Below are 24,647 nucleotides of genomic sequence, written 5' to 3'. Positions count from 1 at the left end.
GAGAATCTTCTGCTTAAAACCAGACTTTTCATGTTATGGTATAGTGAATAAACATCCCTTTCCCAACATTTCAATCTCTTTTGTACCTTGGTGTCTGCCAAAAAGTACAAAATGCTTCTAGATGTCTAGGTCCTTAACAACTCTTCATTGTTTTAAGATCATAATGAGGCAAATCAAGGAGTTTTTTTTTATTCAGGGTATTGTTAGTAGCATAGGAATTACCTAATTATAAGTCCCTCTGCATCACAAGCATTAGCTGAATCCCTTTAAGGTAAATGTTTGACCCACTGTCATGATTTCCAAAAGCAATTAGCATTGATGGGAGTTAGAATTTCCAAGAGTGCACAACCCCCCACAATCTCGTCGCTTGTCTCAACATTTCCCTCTTTCACCTCGGCTTATAGCAGCTGATGTCTCCCGTATTGATCAGTGGTGCAGGGCCCCAAATGGGGCTCGTCAGCTGATGGCTTTATCTGTCCATCCCAGTGTCCATTGATTGAAGCAGTTAGCTTTGTGTTTATACAGCCTTCTAGAAGGGAGATCCCCAATGATGCACCTGCCAGTGAAGAAGACATCACTGCCACCCATTTACCCTTCAAACCAGAACTCCCACTCTGACCAGTGAACGGTCACCAACGATAGCCACAGATGACCTCATCCTCCCTGGAGAGAGTATAGTTTCAAATTCAGAATTGTTCTCTTTTTACTTGGAAATCTCCTATGGCCTCTCTCTTCCTTACATTGTTTCTCCTATGCATGGTCTATTTACCATTTCTTGTTCATTGTATTTGTTGTGTTTAAACTATGTTAACTGTGTATAGCATGCATGTCTCTCTGTTTATCAAAGGAATCTATAGTTGATGTCAAAGCCCATCCCTCTATTATGTGTATAACATACCATTGTTATGTTGCTGTGACATATACATTCTTGACATTTCTACAACGATCAGAGATGGCTTTTTACAAGGCCGAGCATTGCGATTAGGTTACATTTGTCTTACTTGATCTTCCAGTCAGATGACAGTAAATATAGAGCAGAGGTCACCCACTATATTTCACCAAGAGGTGAAGTTTTAAATTGTGATGCAAAGAGACACATCTGTCAGGAATAGTTTGTGTATTTAAATGATTAAAATGCTGTGTTTAATACCTTATGCAGTCAATGTAAAGACTGAGCAGACACTCTTAACCACGTTAACTCAACAAGCAGATTGTGGAAGCTGTACTGCATGTTAATAAGACATGGTAAAAAATGTAGTTGACTTTATACCTTTAGTATTTTCATGCTTGTTCTTAAGTAGTTCAACTTGTGGATAGATAACAACTTTTGTATATGACCTTTACTTAACTTACAGTAACAATACAGGCCTGTATAAACTGTGTTTATCACCACAGCATATGTCAACAAAGATTTTGCCTCCCCCTTGTCAAACAACCACACACTTTAAAATGCATACATAGCTGTCATTTGCTGTATGTATCTAAAGCATGATCATAAATGTCATTTTACAAAGTTGTGTTTTCTGTCCAATCTCAATTGCAGGTATTTTAAAAACTAGCCTTACCTGAATCATGCTATGTGGGTGGATTCGTTCACATGCTAAATGCATGTCTCATGCATGAGCAACTCAACAGGTTTTATTTGGGTGCTGTAGGTTTAGTGGATGTAGCTTGTAGTTCTAAAAACTTGAAGTTAATAGAAAAGCACAATTACTTAGCAATGCAGTAGACATTTTATCTGAATCATTAAGAGTGTGCAGTTATACTCTCAAAGCATTTGCCTCTCTGCCTAGTACATAGAACATTCTTCAGTCTCGAGCTCAAGTTCACTGGTCAACTAGATATTAACAGAAGACAACCCCCACCCACCACCATATAGTGGTTGGTTACCTTCAAATATGGCTGCTGTGTGGAGTAACTTAAACGCATCCATGACGTTAAGAAGCTGCCTGAAGCACTAATGCATGCATAAACAAATACTGCATATATATAAATGGTAATCTTTCATGTTTGCCAAGAGCAGAGGGGAGTATCTTTCACCTGTGAAGGTGAGATTGGTAGTAGACATTTATCAGGTTCCCTTCAGCCATTTAACATCTATTCATTTCTTTGATCACATTCTTACATTTTCTAAGAATTTCAGTCACACAATCTGTAGCATGTCATGGCCTAGAGCTTGGTTGAAGTTGTTGAAGGGCCCTTTTCTGGATTTGCTCTGAGATACACATCTTAAGAAATTATTATTTGTAAAATATATAATGGTGCATTTCTGTAATTTGACTTATTTGTCTTAATGTAAACCTGCATCATTATCAAAAATCCTGACCACGCCCCCCCCCCCCCGCCCCCCCTGTCCGTCCCCTGTCACTTGCTGAGCTCCTTCAGAACTTGAAAGACCAGCAACCGTGGCAAAATGTAGCGTAAGAGACATGGGAGCATCCTGCTGTCCATCTATTCATCCATCTCTCTTTCAGCTCCATATCAGCCTGTGTTGATTGGGGTTTAGTCAGTTGATCTGCTAGGTCTCTGGGGATGGTGGAGACTTGGGTTACAGTTAGAGAGGCCATCTCACTTTTCGAGGCATCCAACCTTTTTCAATCTCCCCTCCCCCGCTATTTCTTCAGGTGACCCATCTTCTTGACCCACGGAGAAGGAGTCGTGTTTCTCTCTTTCTTTCTCTGTCTATCTTCACCTTCGTCTCTCGTCTAATTCAGTTCAAAGGTGCTCTACTGCATCAACTGTCAAAAGATTAGGGCATGACAAAAGAGTTGACACTATTTAAACACCATATAAAACTGTACCAGGCCTGCCAGTACAGAGATGTATTGCCCAATTGCACTTGACAAATTTCTTATCCTGTTATTCAACTTCTAACAGTGTCATTAGTTGTAGCCTGACAGCCTCCACACAGTGTGTGAACAGTGCCCTGTCAGATTTATAGCTTCTGGCTGTAGTTTGCAAAACTGGCAAGGCTCCAATGTTTCACACCTTGGACTAAAGCAGCTGACGACGCACTAAAGACAGCTTCCTTAATATCATGGCTGCCTACTCACTGTAATAATTCTTATTAAGAAGTTTCTATCACTTTTTACTAAGTAAATATACTGTAGCTTCAAGTGGATTGAAGTTTTGATTATTGCTATGCCCATTTGCATCTGTTCTTTTTATTGAGATGGAAGGATAACTCGTAGGAATAGACATTAGGTAATGTTCCGTGTAATAATGACAAGCATGATATTTTACAAACCCAGTAAAGATTCTAGTCAAGGTGGCATTACAGAAGGAAAAACCTTTTCTCTTATATAAGAAATGACTTACAGGTCAAGTCTTTTTTAAACTATGACTTTAAACTATATTCAAAAAGGGACCTATGATGTTTGCTCTTTTGAAAAAGCCCATGATGTTTTTGATCTGATCTGACATGTGTAGGTGATGTGTCACTAAATTGCACAAATGAAGAAACCTTAGTGCTTGGTGCTTTCCTTACAGTTATTATAGCATTGTTGTCGGTGCAGTCATGTAGTGCCATGGCGTAACATACTTAGCTCATTGTCTATCTCTCTGTAGATGGATATATGTGGCATCACAGGACCTAATATTGTTATTCAGATTTTTTTTTTCTTTATAATCATGGTTGAATACAGTGAGCACAGGATTTGTCATTATTTCTTACTCTCTTTTTCTGTTTGACTGTCTCTCTGACTGTCTCTCTGCCTTTCTCCCTCTGTCAATACACATGAATTGCATTTTATTGACATGACAAGAATGAAACCAATGCAGCAGCTATAGAGCACATCGATCGCCAAATTGTAATATAGACTTTATTAGACGACTGTCCCTCTTTTTCTATCTGTCCGTGCCCCTACCAGCTGTGGCTTCAGCCTCATGCTTAGAATAGCGATGTATCTATAGTGTAACGTTACATTTAACTTCCCTTATGTGGAGGGTGCATATCTTAACACTTGATATGAATTGGTCTGTCGTTGCGAGTGGTGGCTCTGCCTGGACTAAAGATAGCAAATTCCTTACTCTCAAGGCTTTTTACCTTTTATGTCCCTGACCATGCATTAAAAATAAAACAAACGTGAACCAGCATACAGCAGGGTCATGACAATACGCTGCCCGACGTACGAACATATAAACTAAACAGCCAGAGGCAGCCCGACATAAAGTAAACTCCTAGCATGTGGAGTCCAGACACATGTCTCTCCTGTTAGTGTCTCTCTGTGCTTTGTTAATGAAGGGTATGGGCTGTTATACATTTAAGAAATATATATCATGCTACATTTTCCCAACTGTGGATGTAAGATGGCAAACAAATATCATCAGGTTGGAAATGAACAAAACATGTAGGTAGATAACCTACATGTTAATCATGTTCTCTAAAATAATGCTGCACTGAAACATGTAGTATTATCCCAGAAACATACACAGAAAACAACTCCAACACCATATGAAATAACAGCAGTGATACTCCCTGGTGCCGTTTATGCATTCAAATGTTTTATCTTTTTTTACTTTTTTTGTTTGGAAAATGTTGTTGAGAGTAAACCATTTATATACTACTTTGGCTTTAGACTTTTACTACATTTGTTCCAGTAGGCCAATTGAATGAACTTAAATTGAACTGAGGAAATGCAAATTAAGCCCTGGTTGGCTAGGTTTAAGAAACATGGGTGGCTGGGTGTTGGTGCTCTGAAAGGACTCAGGCATTGACATGAGGCCAGGGGCTGTTTGTATTGGCTGACACCTTCGTCATAGCAATAATCCAGTCTTTCTCCAGCTGGGTAGCCAGCTACTACACCTTCCCTTTCCCCCCTTTTCATTTATCAATTTTTCCTCCTAAAAGCATCAAAAGGTATCTCTCCAAGTCTTTTTTTTGTTTTTCTCACACATTTTCTGCTCATCTCTTTTTTCTTTTTTTCTTCTTCCCTGCTCTTTCCTGCGTTAAGCTACCTTTGCATCAGCATTCACGTCACTAGTCAAATAAAGCAGAATATTCCAATAAAATAAACGTCAAATCGATCATCAGAATTAAGGCAACCAATCTTTCTCGCATATTTTCACTCTGCTTTAACTGTATATGGTTCTGAAACTTCACACCAGTCAATTCTCATTCAGCAAAAAAAGATTAATTTCCGGTGTGTTGTCCGCTAGAAGGCTGTTGCACTGTCACTTAATTATTTGAAAAATGCCCATCATGTGAAGTCAGTGATATGTAATTTACCACTACTGGCGTCAGGGGCACCCGATTGATTTATTATACATAGGCCCTTTAATGTGAACAGCTGTTTCCTACTAAAAATAGGTCAGGGATCAGATAAAGTGACCTTTTCCTTTTTTTTTTGGTCCTCACATTGACATAACATGCTGACTGCTAGGAGGGAATGTTAATGTTTGACTCAATGTCTGATACATGTCAATGATTCTGCTCAATGCATTAGGCCAGTATTCGTGATTATTTTATATTGTGTGTATGCCCTGATCAATGTCTCCAGCCTCAGCCTGATACGATATTTAACTGTATAGTTAAAGTAACTATCAGGAACATTCAGTTTTGTTGATTCTAGCAGCACCTTTGGACAAAAGTGGAATTTTTCATTTATTTAGGAAGAGAGAACATAGACTTATGTATTTATACATGACTATGTAAAATGAATAATGGCTATACTGTATGACGAAGATGAAACAAAGTAAACATTGAGTACAACTCATAAACACAGGATGATCCGGTCTTCCTGGTGTAAATCGCTCTGTATAAGTTCCCGGGAAAAATCGGATCCATGCAAAGGCATTAATGATAATGTATAAAAATAGCGTTATGTTCGCTAATGGTCTTGTTTGCTTTTACAGGTCTTTTATGATCATCAGAGGAGAAAACGTAAACATTTATCATAAACATTTAAAAGTCCCTCGTAAGAGATTTAAGTTTACATCAATGTGTTTTAATATCATTCTAGTGTGTGTCACTGAAAACATGTATTTCACTATAGTATACATAATGCTGTTAATTATTTAGACCATACTGGGAGGTATAAATTATAAAGATATCAAATTTTGCACAAAATATCAGCTAGATCATCTGATATTAAACTCTCCAAAGCATTATCCCGGAAAGGCCTGTATTTTCCCCATCTGTCTGACTCTTTATCTATATCCCTTATCATTTGAAGTCTAGCCGATTGAGGACTGGCCGTGTGGCTCTTGTGTTCACTGTGGAAGTTGAAGGAAAGACTTAGGGAGTGGTTCAGGGGCCCTCAGCCGCGGCACTTCCCACCAGAGCCACCTCTGACCCCTGGTGCCATTAATCACTAGGCTCCTGATGGCCTTGTCCCTGGGGGAAAATCAGTCCGGGGCAAAGGATGATGGGAGGTGAAGCCTGCAGCCAATTACAGATTGGCTCATAGCAGCGTAGTGGGCAAATCAGGGCTTTACATAGAGATGAAATGACCAATAGTAAGACTGCTTACAGCCAGCATGGCCTTTTGCCATGAAGTGGTCCTGTGTCATTGCCCATCACCATGTCTCTCTAAAGAAAAATAAGCAATTAAGTTGATATGGGGGAAAATGGTAACAGCAGAATAGAGAGCATATTAAATGGACTGTGAGGCAGAGGAGCTGTTCTGCTGCTGGGATCAAAAGAGATGTTGGACCGGTCTAATTAAGCCTGTTAGAGCTAAATGTCTCCAGGGTCAGAAATGGAGCAGATGTTGGACACCAAAGGCAAGGCTGCACGTTGATTCTCTCAAATTAGGAAACTGTGGCTAACTGCCTGAGTGTCGCTAATGTGATTTTTGCTCACTTACAGTATTATCAAAGGTGCTTTCCCAGCACTTTAATATGGGGTCGGGCCATGTTGAAATGTAAAACCTGGCTGATGTCAAGTGTTGACTAATTAATGCAGTTTTAGGTTTCAAAACCACCTCTTAAATTAGAATACAGTATAAATAGCTTTTTTGGTTTACACTCATACACACTCTGCTCTCCTTTCTGAAATGTGTCCTCTTGTCTGTTTTTGTGGCTGGCTTTGTTTGCTTATGTGCTCTAAAAATATATACAGTCCTGGACAAAAGTCTTGTCACTTATCCATTTTGTAGAAACAACAGCTCATAACCTGACTTTTAATTAATCCATTGGTTTTAGAAATGGCTCATATGAAAGCTAAAACCCTCCCAAATTATGTTTAATAAAATAAATAAATTTGCTTCACTGAAGAAATATTGATCATTTAATGAACACAGAAAGGTCAGATGTTGGCAAGACAAAAGTCTTGTCGCCTATATAGAGTAATGTGAAAATTTTACAAATAATTTACTTCAAACACAAAAATATGTTGCATAACATCAGTGAATTAAGTAGTGGTGCTGTGAGATCCATATTTGATATCTTGTATGACTTCCATGAGCTTGAAGGACTGCATCCATGCGGTTTGACAATGATTCATACATTTTATTGATGAAGTCATCAGGAATAGCAAAGAAAGCAGTCTTACATGCCTCCCAGAGTTCATCAAGATTCTTTGGTTTGGTCTTCCATGCTTCCTCTTTAATTTTATCCCAGACATGCTCAATGATGTTCATGTCTGGTGACTGGGCTGGCCAGTCCTGGAGCACCTTGATCTTCTTCGCCTTGAGGAACTTTGATGTAGAGATGGAAGTATGCGATGGAGCTGCAAAATTTGACCCCTTTTATGGTTGGGAATATAAGAACAAGCTAATTATTCTTGATATTTTAGGCTATTGATATTGCCTTCCACCCTGCAAATCTCTCGCACACCCCCATACTGGATGTAACCCCAGACCAAGATTTTTCCGCCACCAAACTTAACTTTTTTCTGGGTGAATCTCGGATCCATGCAGGCTCCAGTAGGTCTCCTGCAATATTTGTGACGGCTGTGATGGAATTCAACCGAAGATTCATCTGAGAAATCCACCTTCTGCCACTTTTCCAGCGTCCATCCTTTTAGCAGGCTGTGGATCTCACAGCACCACTACTTAATTCACTGATGTTATGCAACATATTTTTGTATTTGAAGTAAATTATTTGTTACATTTTAACATTATTCTCTGTAGGCGACAATACTTCTGTCCTGCCAATATCTGACCTTTCTGTGTATCAATATTTCTTCAGTGAAGCAGATTTATTTTAGTTTATTAAACATAATTTGGGAGGGTTTTAGCTTTCATATGCGCCATTTCTAAAAACAATGGATTATTTAAAAGTCAGGTTATAAGCTGTGTGTGTGTGTGTGTGTGTGTGTGTGTGTGTGTGTGTGTGTGTGTGTGTGTGTGTGTGTGTGTGTGTGTGTGTGTGTGTGTGTGTGTGTGTGTGTGTGTGTGTGTGTGTGTGTGTGTGTGTGTGTGTGTGTGTGTGTGTGTGTGTGTGTGTGTGTGTGTGTGTGTGTGTGTGTGTGTGTGTGTGTGTATATATATATATTATATATATATATATATATATATATATATATATACTGTATATTATATATATATATATATATATATATATATATATATATATATTATATATATATATTATATATATATATATATATATATATATATACACATACACACACATATATACACACAGATTCAATATATTGCAAATACATTGAATCTGATTTGATTTGACAGCAGATACTGATAAAGGGGTGAATAAAAGCAAAGGCGTGAATCAGAGCCTAACTAACTGCTGGCCTGTCACTATGGGGCCGGAGCTGTTGTGTCTCATTTGTTGTGCTCCCATTGTTCCTGTCCGGGCCAGTATGAAAACATGGCTTCCTGCTGACCTGCAGTTTAATTCACACATCAATAACCCCTGGCTGATCTCTGACCCCTCTGGTTGTACTAATTGTTTGATGCAGGATTGATGTCCATCGCTGCATTAAATAACTGACGAGGCACTCCCGGCGCGAAGCATTCCTGGTGCTTCGATCCACTGCACCTTCTGGAAATGTTTCCACTGGTCAGAGATGTTGTGCCATTTATATTAAGTTTATCTTTAGCCTCCTCAGAATTAAGTTATCCTTCCTTTCAGTCTGATCAGAAGGTACATTTCTGATCTACAAGAGGACAAAAGGACCATTTTGAAATGGTTTGTGCAGTTGCCGATTATACCACACATTAAAGGTAAAAAAAAAATAATAATAATATGCATTTGAAAGGCTTATGGCTAATCATTGGATAAATAAGTTAAATTAGCCACAGACCTGGCATTAAACAGAGGCATTAAAGAGGACCTATGATACTTTTCGACTTTTATGACCTATAAACGTTGTTATAATGATTTATATAAAAGTCATGTTTAACCATACTAGAGTATCAAGTAATTACGTACATGCATTTCAACGTATTCCCAGTGCTGACCGTCTGGGGTGGCTATGCAGAGCACTAAAAACTATGGCAGCCGGTCGAGCCGAACTTGTTCAAATTTCCGGCTTGTGTCTGTCACTCTGGGGTCGTTTCTGTCATGTTTCCATATATGGTAATGCTGCCGCTCAGGCAAGCTCCGGCTGCATGCCCCCACCTTCCTTAAAATTTCCCGCTGCTGGAAGGAAGGTAACCAATCACAACGGAGTAGGGTTTGCAGCAGGGGGGGGAGGGGCGGAGAAGCTCAAAGCAGTGTGTAGAGAGAGACTGCTGTGCTCGCTAGGGTAAAGGCCAGGACACACCAGTCCGACTACCCGAAAATGGTGACTGCCGATTCAGGGAGCTCCAGTCTTCCCGTCGCGGCCGAAAAAGTGCAAAGAACACACCAAACCGACTGTTGCCTTTCCGTACGCTCTGCGCTTGCGCGGGACGTAATGTCTCCATAACAGCAGGCGGCGCTAATCTGTATTGTGGCCCGAAAAAATACGGAAGCTGGAAATGATGGGACGGCTCTCTAGACCATCAACATAGATAGAAATACGTATTTATATTTATGGACCATAAAGAGCACTATTTTTAGCAGAGAGTGTCGAGCATGGTGTCGAGCAGTCAACAAGGGTTGATGCATGTGAGTACTCGCTGAACGAAACAAACAAACACATTAAAACGATGGCTAACTGTTGTTAGCTGTTTGTGCTACCCGCCTCACTTCCGGGCTTCACTGATTCGCTAGCCCTCCACAAATCAAATTGCTCAAACTGAAAGACTGTCCGCCGCCGATGTTCAATCGGCTCAAAAGAAGCCTGACGACATCAATTACGACCGATTTCACGGCACACACCAAACAGATTCGTGTCTCCGTCCCCTCGAAACTCTACGACGGCGATTATCGGGCCGGTGTGTCCTGGCCTTTAGAGGAAGAGTGTCCCGAAAATCGACATAGTTTTTTGTGATGTGATTTGTGTCAGGTTGCTCTATAGCAGTTTTTAACAAGAAATGAAGACCAGAAAAGTAGTATAATAGGATCTCTTTAAGTCTCGCTCCGTAGTCTGTACAAAGATAATCCAAATAATCTGTAGAGGAAGCCGGCATATTGGCAGAGGTCCTTGTTAATTGGCTCTTGAGATAAAATGGCAGCTTTATCAAGCTCAACAAAATTAAGTCAAGTACAATATGCTTTGGTACTGTGGTTCAACTCGTTTTACAGTGTGTGAGTAGGCCTTACTGTTTAGAGGTTTGTATTTGTTTCTACTGTAGGGGAGAGTGGCCTAAATTGTGCGGTTGGGGAAGTGTTTCTAGAAAACCATAGAAGAAATTGGAAATGTGAGCACATATTTAAGAAGAGCCATCCATTTGACTCATCCTGTAAAGAAGGGAGAAACATGGAATAAGATATAAGCACATTTAAGCTCAAAAACAGTTTTTTGCCTTTCAAAGTAAAATTTCCATGATCATGTTTTTTTGATTATTGTGTCTGAACAATTATAGACACGTTTGAAAACATTTGAAACATGTTTTAGTGCTTTAGTATGCTACACTTTGTGTCTATATAGTCAGCACGATGTCAGCGCTAAACTGCTGCATCATGCCTATTATCCAAAATTCTGGGGTTGGGGTGATTTGTGCCAAAGGGCCTATGTGAGTTATAAGTAAGTAAGTAAGTAAAATATATTTATAAAAGCACATTTATGACAGTTTGCACTGTCCAAAGTGCTGTACATAGTGCATTCAGTAGATAAACAATGAAGGTAAAATAACAATAACAAAAATAAAAGACTTAAAGCCCATACATCCACAAAGATAGTAGTGCAGAGGTAAGATAGTTAATGGGGAAGAAAAACCAGGGTGTAAAGATGGGTTTTGAACCTTGATTTAAAGGCAGAAATGGAGGGGGAATCACATTTGTCAGGTGGCAGTCACAAGCACGGAGCAACTAGTGCGAAGTACATTTCTGAGAGTTGTGCCAGTGGCATGGCTGTATACGCTGGTCACCAAAAAGAAAGTGATGGTCTACAGTAGCTCAGAAGAGACTGACATCTCCATTCCACTTAACGACACCACTGATGAGAGTTCAGATGGCCAGAAAGATGATAATGGTGACTTTGTCATTGTGAGCTTTGCAGGCAAAACCACCTAGATCTGCTAGGCCTTGTTTAAGAAAATTGACCTTCAATCTTTGTAAAATATTTACTTCATTTACTTTAAATAAACCTTAGATAAGTAATTGTCTTGTGGATTTGTCTTGCATTACAGTTTATGAGATATACATCAATGGCACAATTTACCCCATGGTATTCTCTCTTGTGGCACAACTTACACCACACCGGGGGCAAGTTGTGCCACAAGACAACTTTTTTTTCCGAAAGCTATATTTCTTTAACAGTTTATTCCAGATCCAAAGTTTTTATTGCCAGGGATTCACAACATCCTGAAATATATGTACATATTTGAGTTGGAGACATAACTGTCAAGGCCTCACTTTAAAATCACTTTGAGTAAAAAGTTGCACAACTTAGGCCACTCTCCCCTATATAGCATTTAAAATTTAAATGTGATTTTTTATTTTTTTTTATTAATTCAAACCCGACTTGCGTTTTAGCAGGGAGGTTTTACTGAATCACATTAGATTTAAATGGTGCATCTAAGAAACGTGTCCGACTGTACACATATTTCTGCTTTTAAATTCATTATCTGATCATAGCAGCCTTACCGGTTGGTCTGTGTTTGACATATATAAACTATAGCAATAGATTCCTATTCTCTTTAGCATGCAACCATTAAAACCCTTACTCATGTCCCATTGTTGCAATATATTTACATACAGAATAAGGGAAACTGTAGTGGCAAACTAAAATTGTTAAATTTCAAACCCTCATTGGCTTTTATAAGGAACCACTGCTCAAAATCTTTCCCAGTTACTCAAACACAGGTGACCACTTTTTGTCATCTAAAACTCTGCTATATTTCTTTAGACTAACTTAAAGATGTTCAGTGGACACACTGTCAGGAAAGCTTTGCAGTTCCCAGACCACCAACATTAAGTAGTGCACTTAACGGGTCAGAACCGTAGTGCACTGACATTGCTGCCACTCCTTTCTTGATGTAGGTCCCTGTGTTCACCTATTGGCCTCTGTTACATGGCTTTAGGACATGTTGCTAATTTAAGAAAATTAATCTGGGTTAATCTTCATGGCCTGATCACACAGCTATTTTCCAAAGTCATTAATGAGTCTGATTCCAGGTTAAGAGCAGACTGTGGGGGGGCTGAGGGATTGGTTGGCATTAGCAGTAAGGGCAAATCTGTACAGATTCCACTGTGTTCTGGGCCCAGCAGCACTAATGGGTGTGGATTTACTCAGTACAATCCTCTAAATGAGCTTCATTATACAAGCCCATCCAGGAGCACCCCCACCCTGCTTCCCATGGATTAACAGGTTGTCACAATCCCCAGGCCCCTCCTCCACACTGTTGAACATTGCACTTTTTGATTCTGTTTCATACTGCGAGCGAGCAAACCCAACCCCTCCTCCTCCTTGTCGTTCTCCCCCCGCCTCTTCCCCACGCGCTCCCTGCAAGCTTCAGTGCAGATAAGCTGTTGACAAGATTAATGCATCTGTATCAAAAGTCTAGAGCTGCTTCGCTTTGTGTTGTTTGCGAATCCCCTTTTCCAGGTCAAGCCAGATTGCCTTAACTGGGCAAATATGTTTTCAAGCCAAATTTAACAAGCGTGCAGGCACCAGGCCTGCCAGCCTTGTCTTTTACCACATCCTGGCAGTACTTAGATCAGTACCTGAGATCAGAAAAATAATCCTAGGTGTTTCAGTACTGACTCTTGGAAGCTACTGTAGAATTGCTCATGCTTTTTCATTTTCACTGTAGCAGCTCTGAAGGTTAATTTGCATTAGAACCTCACAAAATGACATAACCAATATTAATATATTATCAAGATGTGTACTAGATACATCACAAATGTTTCCATACATTTATCACATCGGTGAAATTATTAATTTAAATAAAATACCGACCATTTCATTTGGCCGCCTGTCAAAGACCGGGTCCGTCTACTTCCTGAAAATTCAGAGGAAACCATTGACTAGTAAAATACATGGAGGATCGGATAATACGGGGGAGGAAGTCACTTCATAACCTTGTGTAGAACACAATGAATAAGTAGTAGCTTCATAGCATTGTATTGTCATTTGTTATATTGTATTGTTTTGTTTGCACCATCGTGATGGACCACAATTATGCCTTGCCATCCCTCCGCTGAGTATTCTCTCTCTCTCAATGAATGTCAACAAACTCTATCTTTGATTTTTGTATTGATTGTGCCTTTAATTGTATTTTCTATGTTTGGTGCCAATATGTCCCATCTGGGATAAGCACAGGTGAAACTGTCAGCATTACTTACATTACTAAAAAAGAAAAGAAATGCATGCATGCGCAAATGCACTTTAAAATGGTATATCTTATTATGCGCCATTAAGCTAATCAGATTCATATATATGATTTACTGTATTGATTTATGTGATGGTTTCCCTCTCCTTTATAGGAACGCCGGTCAATCGTATCCCCATCATGGCCAAGCAGGTCCTGGATCTGTACATGCTGTACAAGCTGGTGACAGAGAAGGGAGGCCTGGTGGAGGTTATCAACAAGAAGATCTGGAGAGAAATCACAAAGGGACTCAACCTGCCTACCTCCATCACCAGTGCAGCTTTCACTCTGCGCACGCAGTAAGTCTTTGTGCCTGTGTCACACAACAAGCTGCAAAAAGCATTTAATTGGCTGTAGTAGCTATACATTGACTAAGATACCGGTTGGTCTTATGTTAATCTTATAGCAACTCTGATTTAATCTGAAGTGTCTGACTGTGTGTGTGTGTGTGTGTGTGTGTGTGTGTGTGTGTGTGTGTGTGTGTGTGTGTGTGTGTGTGTGTGTGTGTGTGTGTGTGATTAGAGTGTGTGGATTTGCGTGTGCATTGCTATGAGTACGTATGTTATTATTAACCCTTGCCTATGTGTTTATACACATGCAGGTTTGTTTCCTCCACTAGGCCACCTTCCGTCTTCACATTAATTCCCTCCGTCCATTACATCACACATAGAGCCCATTGATCCCCATAGATTTATTGACATGATTTGGGTCAGAGTTCACAATGACCAAGGTAGGGTTGGACTGACGGATTGCTAGCAGAGCCTCCACTCAAACTCTTTCATTCTGTTGATGGAAATCCTTCAGTAGATGTCACACCTTTCAATCTGGTCCGGTAGCCGGGTGCACTAATGAACCTTAATGTATATTTAATGTTGGTGGGTCGTTGTGTAGCGTTTCTCTGCTAGCTCTATTTAATGGACGTGGCTCTTAGCTTCTTATCGATCCTCTGTGCTGCTATTCCACCATTATTCATGTAGTCATTTTGTACTGTATATTCAATTTACTTTAAGTTCTCATTGGATGGAAAAAAAATGTGTTTGCACAATTTTCATACCAGGTGTCACATTGAATTATGCGCAATAACATGCACTGAAATCCTGTCAGCTTTCTGGAGTAACCTGCTTTTGTAGTTGTCACGTAAGCAAGCAACCTTGTTTCTCTAATTAGGACAGGGGATTAGAGAAACACAGTTGACACCAATATACTGCTGCTAGAGAAACTAGATTTCAAACAGCGTTCACTTCTTACATGTGTGAATGTGCATGAAGGACTTCAGAAAGGAACATAATCACTAACACAGCAGTGATAAGGATACAATCACCATATTAACTAATCCAAAATAACTTCTTGGAACATAAAATACTGACTAAAACTTAAATTTACCTTGGTCCAATGATACAGTGTACAACAGTTCTTTACATAGTGGCTGACTGTAATAGGCCACCAGTTTACTGCAGTCCATGTAAACACATTCTCTGCCTTAAATGTATGCAGTATATTATGGTTCATATTCTTACAATTGGAAAGTTTTTATCCAAAAACATAACAATATTTCAGATAGAAGCAGTTGTAGTAATATTTTAGTCTTCAAGCTATAGTGCGTTACTCCTAATGGATGGATTGGATTTATATAGCGCTTTTCAAGGCACTCAAAGCGCTTTACAGGGTTCCAGGTTCCATTCGTTCACACACAGTAATACCGGTGGTGGTAAACTACGATAGTAGCCACAGCTGCCCTGGGGCAGACTGTCACCCCCTTGAGGAATTCCTAGTAAATACAACAACACTGTTCAGTGTTTCCCCCAGAAAATGGCTTAGTCAAGGTGGTCACTGCCCTGGGTCATCGGAGGCGCGGCGCAAGGCGCCGCGGCGAAAATTTGGAGGGTGTTTTGCTCAAAGATTCCAATGCGCAGTAAAGAAATAAACTGTTAATTTGAATACAACAGACACTGACCTTACAGTTGTGCAATTTTGTTTGCTATGTGCAGGTACAAATGATGTGCAAACATGCAGTACAAAGCACAATTAAAGAAAACTTCTACTGTTTTGGTGCAATACTATACAGACACACTAAATACAAATAATGGACCATACACTCAACATGTGTATGCACATAAAAGTGAAAATTCAACTTTAAAATTCCTTTTTGGATGGGGGGCTGTTGTGCGATTATTGTGGACAATAGGCCTATTGTGATGCGATAGCCTATAATTCATTAATGGTTGTTTTTAGCCTACTTGCTTGATTTCTTTTTAAATACAGAGGTTATTGGTCGTTTTCTAACATGTATTTCCAAATTTAAAACATAAAAATAAAGCAGCATTGAAAATTCAGAAAATAAATCTTCTTGGCCTACACTAGCATGCTGTTTGAAAAATAACTCAATAGTTGAAATAATAAATACAATGTGTTTTCCCCTTAAAATGACTAAATACATTTCTCCAAAGGCCAAAGAGAGTAACAGTGTGGCACTTCTGTAAACTTACTGAAACTTGGCTGGGCCATCACTCTCATGCATTCTTCAAACTTTTCTCTGCGCTGTCTGAGCTGATAGATAGGTTGTGTTGCCACGGTGATGTGGAGTCTTAAACTGTTCTAGCTTTGCAGAGCACTTCTTTCTGTTCAGCTAAATATCCCCATAGAACCGCACTGCGTTTATCTCCACAAATTAAATGTTGGTTTGCTTCTGCTCGTTTAACTCTCCCGCGTGCATGCCGTAGTCGCGCGGTGCAGTACGGTCGCGCGCACAAAGCCGCAGACACAGAGCAGCTGATAGAGAAACGCTTGGAGACACATGCTTTTTACCGCAAATCGCCGCCTTTCGCGCAGTTATGACCATGTATAAGTACACATCGCGCTTGCTAGTACATTAATTGTGCAGCACAACAAAAAAAAAATTAAATAATTTTTTTTTTTTTTTTTTTTGGGGGGGGGGGGGGGGGGGTTGGTAGTCAAGGCGGGGGGCTGGCGTTGCTAAAGCGGCCGCCTTAGCTATAAAGCGCTGGGGGAAACACTTGCTGCGATTTGGCATGGACAGATTTCTTGGTCTCCAAAGCTGAACACTGGTGTTGTTCTTTCCTGTCCATGACGTGAAACACATCACTTCATGTCCACCTAAGCTTCTGTGCGCAAATGTCGCATGACAACAACCATTTGTAAACATTGCCATACTGGGAAATACAGAGAGAGTTTTGTGTGGCGCTTATAGGCTTAATCTACTCTGTGAGAATGTGATGCATTGTAGCTTTAATAATGATCATGCTAATTATGTGCCATCTGAATGCTTCTGTGGTGATCAGATGTACAACCTTGTGTGTTTGTGTGTGTTTTCCTCTTCAGGTACATGAAATACCTGTACCCGTTTGAGTGCGAGAGGAAAAGCCTCAGCTCCCCAGGTGAGCTCCAGGCCGCCATCGACAGTAACAGACGCGAGGGTCGTCGTCCGAGCTACAGCAGCAGCCTCTTCCGCTTCTCTCCCTCTCCCAGCACAGCCCCCCACATCCTCTCACCTCACAAGATGCACCTCTCAGCTCTGTGTGCAGGGACCTCAGGGGCCCTCAATGGCCTGCATGTCTCCCCGGGACCATCTATGAAGAAAGGTAGGACAAGTCAACTCCCAAACTCACGTTTATGTCTTCGTAGCAGCACAAATGTGTGGGTTACCTTCAAAACAAGCTCGCCTGCAAGTGCTGCTGGAAAAAAAACAAGTCTATATACTCATTGATGAAGGTTATATTAAACTCAGTAAATGTTTACTTCAGAGAATGTAGCCTATACTGGTTGGATTAACATGGGGTGTTGAGTTACAGTTGCACTGAGACCGTGAAGTATTTATATGGAAATACTGCCCCCTGTCGGTATTAAGAGAAACTACACCACACATTACACTGCAGTCATAGCAATGGAAAAACACATGCATGTAGTAGTACTTACAGACAATAATTTAGTTTTAATGATTTGAGAAGGCTTTTTTTTCTGTATAATCAGACTCATATATAAGCCCTGACACTAGACACAAACTATTTTTATCATAGCACCTGCTCCAAATTTGTGTGAATGTACATTTATGCATTGTATATTGGAGAGTGTATGCTTGTGTGCATGCAGGAACGTGTGCCATTACATTTGTGTATGGGCGTGTGTGTGTGTGTGTGTGAATGAATGCATGCGTGCGTGCGTGTGTGAATGCGTGCATGTGTGTAGTGTAGTCCAGTCCAGTCCATCCAGGTGTTTTAAGAGTTCTTCTGTGAACCAATTTTGCCTGAGGCTGCTGAGAGCTTTACTACTGATTAATAACAAGGTTCCCACACAGGGGGGACACTTTATGAACTTTGAAGCCTTCCGTCCACATCAATTGGATGCAGTTGATAACTGTCATTATTACCCTGCCGACTTATCTGATGTCCCTTTGACTCGGCTGGAATGTGACTCTGCCGTGGCCCCCAACACTATTCATGGTTTATAATGCACAGTATTTTACCTGTCACTTGTTCTATGTGGTCTTGTACTATGGCATGTGCAACTGACCCAGTCTCCTTTGATGGGTTGCTGCTTTGCATGACCAAAACTTGTTTGGGTTTTGGGAACCAGAAAAGGGTATTTGAAAAAGTTTCACAAAGGGGCCTAAAAATGGTTGTACCATACTAGTAACCAGGCTAAGAAAAATAAAAATAAAAAATTAAGTGATTGAAGGAGAATGTGGAAATAATGTGAGACCCGGGTTCGAATCCCGCCCGAGTCAGTTCTCTGCATGTCTTCCCTATCTGCCCCACTTCAACCCTGTCCCTCCAAACTATCTAATAAAAGCATAAATGCTAAAAAAAAAAAAAAAAAGTAAAATATCTTGGATTCACTTATTTTGTTTTAAAAAGGTAAATCATGCAAAAAAGGAAAGAAACAACATTTAATTGATTTGATTAAGAGTCTGCTTGTTTTCTCATTTTTCAATTGTAAAGTGAAATTATGACCGATTTATATTCTCTTGGGTGTGTGGACCCTCCAACCAATTTAGATAGACGAAAGGGATCTTTTTAGAATTCATTAAACCAATCCTCTGTTTATCTCTATTACAGAAGACCTGACCGCCTCCATCATGGCGGCGAGGCCCTCCATGGCACTGGCCCTGGGTCAGCAGCATGCTGCAGGTTTGGCCAGAGCTGCCACGCTGGAGCAGCTGAGAGAAAAGCTGGAGACCAGCGGCGGAGCAGAGGGGCCGGAGAGGAAGATGGCGCGCATGGCAGAAGAGCAGCAGCGCCTGATGCAGCAGGCTTTCCAACACAACCTGCTGGCCATGGCTTCCCAGATGCCCATGAACCTGCGCCTGGGAGCCCCCCCCATCACCACCAGAGGTCAGTGCTGTAAATCCATCACATTAACATTTTATATTAAGTAATCTCCCCCCTAAACTCACCATTTCAGTATAAAAACATCTAAATATATTAATGTTGGGTATTTGAAAAAAAATATGTCACATGGATGCAAATCCTCACTGTGCTATTATTCCTTTGTGTTCAGAAGAGAAGCAGCAGGACATGTCTCTGAGCATCTCAACCAATGGGAACGCCAGCATCACTGTCTCAGTGGAAGTCAATGGCACAATCTACTCAGGTAGGATTTTTGACCAACAGCCTTCACCACTTGCCATTTCATTTTGTCAGGTTCTTTAGGTAATTATCAGTTCCTTTAACCCTTGTGTGGTGTTCGGGTCTGTGGGACCCATTTTCTTTTTTATCAAAAGAAAACTGATACTATTAATTATAATTTCAAACTGAGACTCATTGGCCTTGGCTCATTTACTGGGAAGAACATATATCAGAAAAAAAATTTGGTCAACACACACTGTACACCCCCCCTACACATTTATATTACATTCAGGATGTTCGGGTCTACTGGACCCAGGGCTAATACAAGTGTAGAAATGGTAGGTTTTGGAAGAGAGAGAAGCTTTTAAAGATGATGTAGAGTTAGAGGGTTCAGAATGTGAGGATCACTCACTCTCTCATGATCATTACTCATCATAAACTGCTTATCAGGGGTCGGGTCTCGGGGCCAGCAGCTTGAGCAGGGGACCCCAAACGTCTCCTTCCCGGGCCACAGTAACTAGCTCAGACTGGGGGATCCAGAGGTGTTCCCAGGCCAGTGTGGAGATATAATCTCTCCACCTAGTCCTGGGTCTTCCCCGAGGCCTCCTTCCAGCTGGACGCTCCTGGAACACCTCCCTAGGGAGGCGCCCTGGGGGCATCCTTACCAGATGCCCGAACCACCTCAACTTGCTCCTTTTTACACGTAGGAGTAGCGTCTGTACTACAAAATCTCTCAGGATGACTGAGCTGCTCACCCTATCTCTCAGGGAGATGCCAGACACCATGCTGAGAAAACCCATTTTGGCCTCTTGTACCCGCGGTCTAGTTCTTTGGGTCATGACCCAGCCTTCATGACCATAGGTGAGAGTACGAACCAAGATCGATCTGTAGATCGAGAGCTTTGCCTTCCAACTCAGCTCTCTTTATGTCACAACGTTGCGATAAAGCAAGTGCAATACCATCCCCACTGCTCTGATTCTCCGGCCAAACTGAGGCTCCATTGTCCCCTCCCTCGCAAACAAGACTCCAAGGTACTTGAACTCCTTCACTTGGGGTTAGGACTCATTCCCTATATCTGGAGTAGACAATACATAGGTTTCCTACTGAGAACCATGGCCTCAGATTTAGAGGTACTGATCCTCATCCCAACTGCTTCACTTGGCTGTGAACCAATCCAGTGAGAGCTGAAGGTCAAAGACCGATGATGTCATCAGGACCACATCATCTGCATAAAGCAGTGATGAGCTCACAGTGAGGATCACATTTCTGAAATTTCAGTGTCTGACAGTGACTTTGAAGAAGAGAATGAGATTGAGCATCAGCTAGTTCCAAAACTAAGACACAGGACCAGTCTTCAGCAGCCAGCCCTAGGACCAGCCCATTAGTTTTGTAGTGTAAACTGACCTGAATGGGTTAAATTTCCAATTAAGTTCAAATAAATTAAAATCAAAAGTTGTGAAAAACCCTGCTTCATTTGTAAATTTGTTGAATGTATTCCCCTAATATCTTTTTTATAATTGTTTTTCTTGTTTTATTACATTTTATTCAAAAACAGACAAAAAACGAGTGGTACTTTAATTCATAAATGGGATCTAACAAAGGTGAAGGGCAAATATTAACCATATATGCTGTTTATATTTCTTGCAAATAGGATGAAATAAACATCTGTTGAGTATTTTAAAATAAAATGTTTGATTGTGTTGAATTAAAACCTCCTAAAATGCAGTGGGTCCACCAGACCCACGAACACTGGCTGTGTAACAACAATATGAACACCACACAAGGGTTAAAAAAAAAAAAAAGTAAACTTTATCTCTTGACCATGTAAATTGAATGATGTGTTCCATGGTCCTACAGGAACCCTGTTTGCCCAGAAGTCTGGAGGTGCCCCCGGGCCTGTTGCTGCAGCCTCAGCCTCCTCTGCTGGAACCAGCGCCAGCTTTGGCTTCTCTGCACCGCTGGCTCAGACCCTCAGCCCCGCGTCCTCCTCCTCCTCCAAAGGCCCTGGCTCTGCTGAGACGGCCCGTAGTGGCTCACCCTAACTCAGCCTTCTCTTTGTACCTGTTCCCCAGGCCTCTCTTCCACAGGGAGCCACAGCACGGATATACAGTACAATGAGACACCGATAAGAATAACAAACTGTTGCACAACAAATACCTCAAAAACCCTGTCAACCTCTTGGCTGTCCAATCATGAACATAGAGCCCGAGAATATTATATGAAAACACGTGCCCAAAACGCACAGCTATGCATTTTAACACATACATACATACATACATACAAACATACACTTCACTACAAACACACTCGCTTATACATATGCAGACACACAATCTACAAATACTCTTTAATCCTAATGTACATGCTAAACACAATCAGCTCAGCCAAAGCCCACTGACAGGTGTAGTCACAACTGAACTTGAAAAGTTTTATCTTAGGACATTTTGTTTTGTTTGTTGCCATTTCGTTGTCTTTTTTGATTTTGTGTTTTTAGAATGATTTTATTTCTAGTTTTTCTCTTTTTGACATACCTCAAAATCAAATAACCTGCAGTGGTGTCTTTACCTCAGGAGCTGTAGTATATTTAACCTGAATCAACTTTTATTTTTGTATTCTTTTTTTGTTGACCTAGTTGCAATCAGGGGAAGTCGGGTAACTCTCACTAGTGGAACCTCATGTACATTGCAACCACAACCTCACAGTGACAGGCCCCCACGCCGGGCTGCTTCTTCAACATGCTGCAAACTCAAACTGGTGAATGATCGGATGCTGTAGATCAGCACATTTAAAATCATTTAGTGTCCATTATAATGGTTTGAAGGTCAATGATGTACACAATGGACCATCCACTATGGACGTGATTTCACCAACATTTAAACCCTCACTAGCAATGCACAGGATTGTTATGTCCACCTTACATTTAACTTATTGCTGGTCCGCACAAGCTGTCTTTAAAAAATGTAGCGCACAAATTTGGGGGGAAAGCAACTCCAACCCAACCACGGTAGGCCTCGCAAACCCTGAGCTGCGTTCTCCACCCAGCTCAGTTCTATGCTACAGGGAGGTGGCACAGAATCAGGTTGGAGTTTGTTTGAGTCTTCCCATAGTGTGACCTCATACTGGTGTCTCTCTCAGGAAATAATGTGAAAACTGCAAGGAATCCCTGTTCATTTAAAGGGGAAGGATTCATACCTGGAGAATGCACAAATCTACATGACTGTTCCTAGATTACCTCATCAGACTCTCAAACAGAGAGCTACACTACATACCTCATACGGCTACAAAAGCCAATCTTGACTTGATACCCCCGACCCCGTGATGGAAATCCTACCCGAACTGAAACTGACGTGAACAACGCTGCTGCTGGTGGTTTCTGGGGACAAAAACAGAACTGGGATGGGATGGCTATCTCTCTCTCCTCATGTATTTACTTGTAGAACTTGTTTTTGTTTTATGCTTGCTTCAATTTTCTTCTCTTTTTTTTTGGTTCTTCAAGAGTGATATATCTGCATTATTTTCAGAGAAGAGAAAAAGAAAAGTTAGTTCCTCACTGACACATGTAGATTTGTAAGGCTGTTAACACGTTTCTAGGTTGCAGGGGTAAAAACAAAATCCAAACTTAAACGGCCACGGTAACCTTACATTTGACTGCGAACGAATGAATCGCAGCAAACGCATCTTCTCTCTCCACAGCGGCAAAATGTTATGCATGTGTACAATCATGTGACCAGTGTTTTCACAACCTAATCCGCTGGGTCATGTTAACCTCTGGTTATTGCACAGCTAGATACCAAAGACTAGCCAGGTCGCTCCTCTTGACTGATCCCTCGTACAATCCTGCTCACACCTGCTGTGATGCACAGCAAGGCAGTTAACAATATATTTTTGACTGCAAAAAATGAATTGTATCTAATTTCATTTTATCGGATTGTAACTCTTTTTCTTCCCCAGAAGCAAGTTCAAATATCTTAGGTGATCTGATGTAAATTCCCATGTTTCATGTTTAACAGCATGACTTGATTAATTGAAAGTTGCAATGGATTCAAAATCTGAACTTAATATGAACACGTGGACATTTCTGTTAGCAGATATTTAAGTGTTGTAATTCAGAATGGTAGCCCAGGTGCTATGGCTTTCCTGAGCGGTCCCCCAAAATGTAATCTTTTCCACTTAGAGGCTCATGAAGCCGTTGGTTTAACCCACCACCCAGTGTGTGGACGCAGGTGTTCTTAGGCGGTGTGGACAGAAGCCAACTAATCTGGCCCCTTTATTAAAACACCCACTTGTTGATAATCCAGAAACAGATGGAATATTCCACCAACTGTAAGGTATTTTCTCCCTTTTTGAAGTACATTTTTAGCATTTTAAACCGCCACAAAGGAGAAACATTTCTCCCAATATCTGTGTTGATTGTGAGGCATTTTACCCGTTTAAAACCTTGTAGAGCCCAATGTAATCTCAGATGGGCCGCCTTGACGCTTTTAATAGATTGTATTTTAGCCATTACATGTCGGGTTTACTAGACATTTTGCAGTGCAGATCACAGTCGAGGGTTTGAGGCCGGTGCCGTTAGTCCTTTTGGTGTTCCTTTCAGAACCCTGTATGACACATAACTGTATTTTATAAAGGTGATGACTGCCTTAACAGTAGTTGCTGGTGAGATTCTAGCCAGTGCAGGTTTCACTTCTCAACTGACTATGGAAATGTCTTCAAGCTTAATCCTTTGGAGAGTAATCACTTTTTATTTAGAAATGCAATTCAATCAGACGTTAAGTCACCAGTTGTCATTCATGCGGTTGCGTTAACAACTGAGTTTTGCTATTTATTTGTTGTTTTTTCTTTTCTTCCTGGTGGACCTTGTTTTTAGTAACAGATGAGCTTAATCACATAGGCTGTGTTACTGAAACATTTTCTTATTTCGAAGTTCAAGCTTTCTGTTTTCATCTGCTTAGTCTAAGCAGTGACTGTTTGATAGTGTAGCTTCACTGCCTGTATCTGTGTGTGTGTGTGTGTGTGTGTGTGTGTGTGTGTGTGTGAGAGAGAGAGGGAGTGTGTGAAAGCAGGTTCGGTATGCAGTTGTAGTCCTACCGTGTGGAGTACCACACTTGTAACACCATCACGGGGCACTGCAGGTGGCGCCACTGTCACATATGTTATATCATAAAAGGAGGTTCTTGCTCAAAGGTTTTGATGACATATTTGCCACCTTGACCTAGAAGGGGAATTTGTTCTCCAGCGTTAGCCTCCCATTTATTTGACT

At 40.9% G+C, this 24,647-nt stretch overlaps 1 protein-coding gene across 1 annotated transcript in view; it reads left to right on the top strand.

Moving 5' to 3' along the window:
- The window catches only part of LOC307258090 (AT-rich interactive domain-containing protein 3B), a gene marked incomplete at its 3' end in the record, with an annotated part of 60,517 nt that extends 39,088 nt beyond the window's left edge, over positions 1-21,429 (top strand). Inside the window, exons 5-9 of the mRNA XM_080037494.1 lie at positions 13,921-14,104; positions 17,145-17,404; positions 18,878-19,153; positions 19,320-19,412; positions 21,245-21,429. Of these exons, the coding sequence (XP_079893620.1) occupies positions 13,921-14,104; positions 17,145-17,404; positions 18,878-19,153; positions 19,320-19,412; positions 21,245-21,429 (998 nt within the window). The remainder of the gene's footprint in view (positions 1-13,920; positions 14,105-17,144; positions 17,405-18,877; positions 19,154-19,319; positions 19,413-21,244) is intronic.
- Positions 21,430-24,647: the final 3,218 nt, after the last annotated feature.

Source organism: Ammodytes marinus (assembly GCF_949987685.1).
Source record: "Ammodytes marinus genome assembly, chromosome: 1".
Taxonomy (NCBI): domain Eukaryota; kingdom Metazoa; phylum Chordata; class Actinopteri; order Uranoscopiformes; family Ammodytidae; genus Ammodytes; species Ammodytes marinus.
The sequence above is the reverse complement of the archived record's forward strand: the minus strand, read 5'-3'. Positions and strand labels throughout refer to the sequence as shown.